Source organism: Macrosteles quadrilineatus, unplaced genomic scaffold, assembly GCF_028750875.1.
Source record: "Macrosteles quadrilineatus isolate MER2022 unplaced genomic scaffold, UCM_ALF_1.0 Scaffold_8__2_contigs__length_117827958, whole genome shotgun sequence".
Lineage (NCBI taxonomy): Eukaryota > Metazoa > Arthropoda > Insecta > Hemiptera > Cicadellidae > Macrosteles > Macrosteles quadrilineatus.
In genome coordinates this window covers 103,620,593-103,628,161 of record NW_026542601.1, presented here as the reverse complement: position 1 = coordinate 103,628,161, position 7,569 = coordinate 103,620,593, and the positions used below count along the sequence as shown (strand labels likewise).

The 7,569-nt window shown below is 37.5% G+C and overlaps 1 protein-coding gene across 1 annotated transcript; it reads right to left on the bottom strand.

The window, feature by feature from the left end:
* Positions 1-1,054: 1,054 nt before the first annotated feature.
* On the bottom strand, positions 1,055-6,274 carry LOC129000630 (uncharacterized). The gene is made up of 4 exons (XM_054427592.1): positions 5,888-6,274; positions 5,314-5,428; positions 2,181-4,992; positions 1,055-2,030 (listed from the first exon to the last, which is right to left on the bottom strand). Exons 1-4 carry the CDS (start codon positions 6,272-6,274, stop codon positions 1,055-1,057), a joined length of 4,290 nt encoding a protein of 1,429 aa, XP_054283567.1.
* Between the last annotated feature and the right edge of the window lie 1,295 nt (positions 6,275-7,569).

The window sequence follows — 7,569 nt, the reverse complement described above, 5'->3', positions numbered from 1 at the left end:
GTCTTGTTATTTAGAGGGATGTCTTGTTATTTGGAGAGATGTCTTGTTATTTAGAGGGATGTCTTGTTATTTAGAGGGATGTCTTGTTATTTAGAGGGATGTCTTGTTATTTAGAGGGATATCTTCATATTTGGAGGGATGTCTTGTTATTTAGAGGGATGTCTTGTTATTTGAAGGGATGTCTAGTTATTTAGAGGGATGTCTTTTTATTTAGAGGGATGTCCTGTTATTTAGAGGGATGTCTTGTTATTTAGAGGGATGTCTTGTTATTTAGAGGTGTTAAATATGGTATTAAGAGGTAAAATTGTGAGAAATACCTTTAGATCCTAAAACTGAAGATCCATTAGGGTTTTGGTAGAACAGGAACAAGATGAGCAGAGAAGCGATGGCTCTGACCAGAGTGACGAGAATCGAAGGACCACAGATGAAAGATGATGTTGAGAAATGACTATTGTTGTGTAGTATGTAATTCTTCACTGATTTAAATTAAAACTCTTCTTCATTAATAAAAAGAAAGCAATTCACTACTCATGAATATTCTGGACTGTACACGAAAATTTACAACACATTTACTTTAAATAAAAATATCTTCTTGGATCCTAGCTTGACACTTGGTACTATAAATTTGGAATCCATATTTAAATGAGAAATGATGAAATAATGCACTTGGAGCGGTAAGAGAGAAAGAGAGATTAAAATATTTCATATGAACTAAACCAAAAGGTAAGCACTGTGTACTGTGAGAGAGGTGAGTCTAAACTGAACTGACTAGTACGAAGTGCTGTAGTGAACTTTGGACAGTGATGTCATCATATCAGCTGTTGTATCCTTTCAATAACTGAACTAAAAACTTGACTTGAATGTTAATACTACTTGATTAATTGTTTATATTTGACTGTATATAGTTCATATGTTATTAAATAAATATTTTATTAAATGTCCTTAGTTGAATTACTAAATATTTAACATACCGGCCCCCCCTGAACCCCTGGGTTCTGAAAACAACACAAAAATGAGAAAATCAATAAAAAAGGGGGGTGGTAACTCCTCTTCACTATTCCATAGGAAGGACAGACACCTTTGTCACAGGACGAGAGAGGTGTCCACTTGCGGTCTTCAGGTGCACGACCCGTACTATTCCATCAGTACCAGGTGAAACGGAGAGAACTCGTCCAAGCTTCCAGGAGAGTGGAGGCAAGTTGTCTTCATGAATGACAACCAAGTCATTGACTTCAATATTCTTCTTGGGGTTGACCCATTTATTTCTCTCTTGAAGAGTGTACAGATACTCTTTCTGCCAGCGAGCCCAGATATGTTGACTGAACTGTTGGACTAACTGCCAGCGTTTTAATCGGTTGATAGGAATGCTACGCAAGTCAGGTTCAAGAGGTGTCATAAGAGGACCACCTACTAAAAAATGACCTGGCGTCAAAGCTTCTAGGTCCGAGGGATCAGAAGAAAGAGGAGTTATAGGCCTAGAGTTCATCATTCCTTCAATACGGGTGATTAAAGTCGAAAACTCTTCCAGTGACAGGGTCTGTTGTCCAATGACTCTTATTAGGTGAAATTTCACACTTTTGACGGCCCTCTCCCAAAGGCCTCCCTGATGAGGTGCATGTGGAGGTAAGAAGTGAAATTTAATATTGAAATTCTCAGCGTAGCATTGTACTGTGGAATCCTTGATTAAATTTTCAAAGTTGCGTCTGAGTTTTTCGGATGCACCTGTGAAATTTGTAGCATTGTCACAGTGAATATCTGAAACGATTCCTCGTCTGGAGACAAATCTGGTAAGAGCGGCTAAATAGGCATCCGCTGTTAGGTCGGTTACTACTTCTATGTGTACCGCCTTAGTAGAGAAGCAAATAAATATACAAATATAAACCTTGATAGGTTGAACTCGTCTTAGGAGATGTTGCTTCACAAAGAAGTGTCCTGCATAATCTACACCAGATATGGAAAATGGCCTTGAAGGTGTAACTCGATTCATAGGTAATTCCCCCATGAGTGGAGAAGAATGAGGAGGTTTACATCTGAAACATTTTATGCATTTAAAGATCCTAGATCTTATTAAGCTTCTAGCACTGAGAATCCAGTACTTGTTTGCCAGCATAGCCTGAGTTAGAGTTGGACCAGAGTGCAAATATAAGACATGATGGTGGTCAATCAAAATATCAACTAACCTATGACCTTTAGGTAGCAAGACGGGGTGTTTGTGATCTTCAGAGATATCAGCCTTGTTTATTCTTCCCCCTACTCGAATGAGGCCATCTTTATCCAGATAAGGAGCTAGGCGTCTAATGCGTACAGAGCAAGGTTTATTGGATTTCAAACATGAGATTTCTTCAGAAAAATATTCTCGTTGAACCAATTTACAAATCAGGTTATGAGCCTCTTTTATCTCCTGAGAAGTTAAATTCCCAATTTGTTTAACTTTATTTCTGGTGTTATGAATGAAGCGCAGCAGGTATGCGGAAACATGAAGTAGTGTTGTCCAAGATGAGAAGCGAGTGAGGAGAGAAAATGGTTCATCCGGAACAGCAGAGAGAGTGTTAACTGTGAGAATCTTAGTTTCAGGGATAGACTCTTCAGGTAAAGATTTACAGACAGACTTTGGCCAATTTTCTTCAGAGTTACACAACCAGACAGGTCCATTCCACCAAAGTGTGTGGTTAATCAAATCTTGTGGGGCGGTACCCCTTGACCCAACATCCGCTGGATTTTCTAGTGATGAAATATGTTGCCAAAATGAAGGTGGGATGTTTTCCTGTATTTCTGCAACTCGATTTGACACATAAACCTTGAGTCGATAAGAGGGCATGCCAATCCATGAAAGCACGATTGTGGAATCGCACCAAGCTGTGTATGAACTAATCTTGCAGTGAGGTGAGAGAAGTTGTATACAGTAATTTAGGAGCTTAGACATCAGGTGTGCTCCGCAGAGCTCCAAGCGAGGTATGGAAATACGCTTCAGAGGTGCGACTCTTGACTTCGCTATCAGAAGATAAGTCGATATAATTCCTTGTGAATTTACAACTCTCAGGTAAACACAACTACAATATCCTGCTTCACTTGCATCAGAAAAAGCATGTAGCTGAATATCTTTAGCTGAAGAAAGTCCCACGTAGCGAGGTATCTTGAGCATTTCAATATATGGAAGTTCATTGGCGAACTTGTTCCAAACTGATATAACGCTGTCGTCTAGGGGTTCATCCCAATCGAGACCAAGTGTCCATAAGTATTGCATGAAGGATTTGGACCAGAAGGTTACAGGAGTTAACCATCCTGACGGGTCATAGATCTGTGATATCACACTTAAAACAATTCTTTTTGTAGGAGTTTCCTTAATATTTTGAGTTCCTACAGAATAAGAAAAAACATCTTCATTAGGAATCCATTTAAGTCCTAAAACACTATGAACTGGTTGTTCGGGAGCTCGAAAACCAATAGGTTTTTCTTTGTGATCTTCAGGGATCGACTGTAAGAGTAATGGATTATTCGAAGACCATTTTCTTAACTCGAAACCTCCTTTTTTGAGTAACTGAACCACATCATTTTTCAACAAAAGAGCGTTTTCTACGCAATTACTACCCAATAGGGCGTCATCGACATAAATCTGATCCTTTAGAGCAGTTGCGGCTAGAGGATGATTTTTTCCTTCATCAATAATGAGTTGTTGAATGACACGATTTGCCAAGTAGGGCGATGATGTGAGCCCATAAGTGACAGTCGCTAGCTGATAGATTTGAAGAGGCATTTTATCATTCTCTCTCCAGAAAATAAGTTGAAATATCTGATCAGATTCCTTTACAAGGACTTGTCGAAACATCTGCTTGATGTCGCATGAAAAAACAACCGCATGTCGGCGAAAGTTGAGAATGATGTCACATATGTTGTTGTGGAGTTTTGGTCCTTGATGAAGAATACTGTTGAGAGACAGAGATGTTGATGTAGGTGCTGATGCGTTGAATACTACCCTTAATTTTCCATCTTTAAAAATTCCATGATGTGGAAGGTAGTAATGAGGATTATTTTTAAGACGTGGTGACTGACAGAGTGTCATATGTCCCGAAGACAAGTAATCTCTCATAAAATCAACATAAGTTTCCTTGAAATCAGGATTAGAACGAAATTTATTCTCCAGAGACCAGAATAGAGATTTTGCCATTTTGCTCGAGTTGCCTAATGTTGACGGATCGTCTGAGAAAGGCAAAGAGACAATATATCTTCCTTCAGGAGTGCGAGAGTAGGTAGATACAAAATGTTTTTCACATTTTTCTTCGGCTAAGGATTGCTTGCTTGTAAGAGGGGGTTCCTCTACAGCCCAAAACTGTTGGATAGAGGTGTGAAGATCCAAACTATTGGTGGTTAAGAGTGTGACTAATCCATGAAATGAATTTTTGCAAGTTGAGGCAACAGGGGTCGATCCTAAGAGCGCATATCCAAAAATGGTGTCAATTGCTACAGGCATATTCTCACCAAGTGACAAAAACTGGCCTTTCACAGAGGAGGCAAAAAGGTCAGCTCCAATTAGAACATCAATAGGAGCGGGTTTATCAAAAGTAGGATCGGCTAACATTAAATGTTGCATCTGTGAGCGAACTTCAGGAGTGATCTTAGCTCGAGGTAAATCTGGAGTGATATTATCCAAAATGAAGACAGGGTGAGAGCTTGCCAATACATATCCACTAAGGGACTGGAGAGTGACATGAGTTAACCCTTTTGTTTTCACCTGAGCAGACGAGATGCCATTAATAAGCGTTTTATTAGCATGAGAGCGCTTAATCCCTAAAGACTGAGCACATCTTTGAGTAATGAAGGTAGACTGAGCAGCAGAATCTAAAACTCCCCTACAAACTAGGGTCTTACCTTCGCTTGATTTTACCACAATTAAAGCAGTGGCAAGAAGAACTGTGTTCTCTGTATTTGTCAAACCAACAAAACCAGATTCATTTTTATTTGAGTCAGAACTTGGAGCTCGTTTGTCTGTGTTACCTTTAGACACATTAGGAGAGGGATTATTTTCAGAATCCATAAAATGCAAAAGAGAGTGATGTTTTCTTTTACACGTAGAACATGTACGCCATGAATTGCATTCCTTTACCTTATGCTTATCGCCAAGACAGTTGGTGCACAAATTTTTGCCTTTAACAAAATTATACATTTCTTGTGAAGTCAATTTAAGAAAACCTTTGCATTGATAGATTTTGTGATCTGCACCTGCGCAAAATGTACAAACAGTGCGAGGAGTTGCAATAAGCGCCGATTTATTTGAGCGCTGAGGGGGTTTTACTTGAGTGTGGTGGCCTAAGGTACCCTTAAGAGATGATCCCACATTAGTAAGATTAGCTGCTTCAAGATTTACACAGTGAGACTCAATGTACTTGGTTAACTCATCTAACTTAGGAGTTACAGAGTTATCACTTCGACTCTGTTCAAAATGATGGCGAAAATCAGAATCAAATTTTCTTAACAAGTGAGAGGTCAAAATTAAATTTTCCTGAGAAATTTCTTCATCTAGAGCTTTAAGTGCTTCAATGTTTTCATTTAAAACAGACAAAAACCTTCTAAGTTGCTTCACTGAGGGATTGTGAAGAACTGGTAAGTCTAACACATTGTTGACATGAAGAGAGATTAGTAATCTTGTATTCTGATACCTTTTAAGTAGAGATTCCCATGCAATAAAATAATTAGCATTAGTCATAGGGATGTTTTTAACAACTGAAAGTGCCTCTCCCTCAAGACAGCTTAACAAATAACTCATTTTTTCAACACCAGAAATACTATCATTTTTATGAATAGTATTTTCAAACAAATTTTTGAACGCCATCCACTTTTCATGTTGACCTGAGAAGGTACCAAGTTGAAGTTTAGGAAGCTGTACACTAACCTTAGTTGTAGCTACTTGGCTGATAGCTGCATTGGAATCATCCAGGTTTGGCTGGCTCGACTGGTTAGAGCTTGGGGAAGGTATCAAGTTCACACACAAAGAGTGAATAGACACATAGAGATCACTTATTTCATCTTGTAATGTTGAAATTGTAGTGATATTTTCACTTTCATCTAATTCCTCAGGTAAAGGCACAGTGCCGAACAACTTATTCACTAATTTGTCAAAATCATTATTTTTGGCTGTAGCGGTGGAATCCAAAAGAGTGAGCTTTGTTATAAGTTGAGGAGTGATAGGTTCCTTTTCGATAGCAAGCACTTTTGCTTCAATTGACTTAAGCCTGGCTAGCACAAGCTCAGATTGCTTCACAAAAGTTGAGAACCTCATTTTGAATAAGTCTTAAATTCAATAAAATTCCAAAATAAAAATAAATGCAGATTAAAATAAGTTTATAATGAGCCAAACTTATTTAAAGACAGCCAGGATTCATTGTATTAAATATTAATATTAGTCAACTTGAAATCAGAGAGAAATATTCAGCCATAGTATAGGCCTATAAAAAGTTTAAGTCCCAGAAAATATCTACCTGCAATTATTTCCAGATAATAAATTTGAAATTCAATAAAACATGTTATTTCAAACACAAACTGTAATTAAATGTTCAATCCGTATTAATAAACATTCTTCTGTCACTTTAATTTAAAAGTGTAAGCAAACAATTGAGGTTATGAAAACATAAACAAAGTCTTGCATAATGACATTTAAGTTTTCATTTCTATCCATCAGCAGCGCTAGTGTTGATCAGCTGTGAAGTTGGTATGACTTCCATGATTTTCTGAATATTCAGCAACAAGAGAGAAACTTGTTTCACATTACAGGGGGGAGAGAGGGGGGCAGACAGGATGCAGCCCGATAATGCACAATAGAGAATAGACAAACTATGCATGAAAATACAGGAGTTGTAGACAGTACAGTCTGAGAACAAAATTTTCTGTCTGGGACAACAAAACTTTATGTGTTATTTCACAAATTACTGCAACAATTTAATAAATTGATAATAATGTGATCAAAAATATTTAATCCTCTTGTTAATGATACTTAATGTTGATGACAGATTTATTCAATTAATTTATTCAGTTCAAATAAATACAAAACTTAATAGTCACAGTAGATTATTTTCCATAGGCTGGGAAACTTCCGGCTCGAAGGACCATGTTAAATATGGTATTAAGAGGTAAAATTGTGAGAAATACCTTTAGATCCTAAAACTGAAGATCCATTAGGGTTTTGGTAGAACAGGAACAAGATGAGCAGAGAAGCGATGGCTCTGGCCAGAGTGACGAGAATCGAAGGACCACAGATGAAAGATGATGTTGAGAAATGACTATTGTTGTGTAGTATGTAATTCTTCACTGATTTAAATTAAAACTCTTCTTCATTAATAAAAAGAAAGCAATTCACTACTCATGAATATTCTGGACTGTACACGAAAATTTACAACACATTTACTTTAAATAAAAATATCTTCTTGGATCCTAGCTTGACACTTGGTACTATAAATTTGGAATCCATATTTAAATGAGAAATGATGAAATAATGCACTTGGAGCGGTAAGAGAGAAAGAGAGATTAAAATATTTCATATGAACTAAACCAAAAGGTAAGCACTGTGTACTGTGAGAG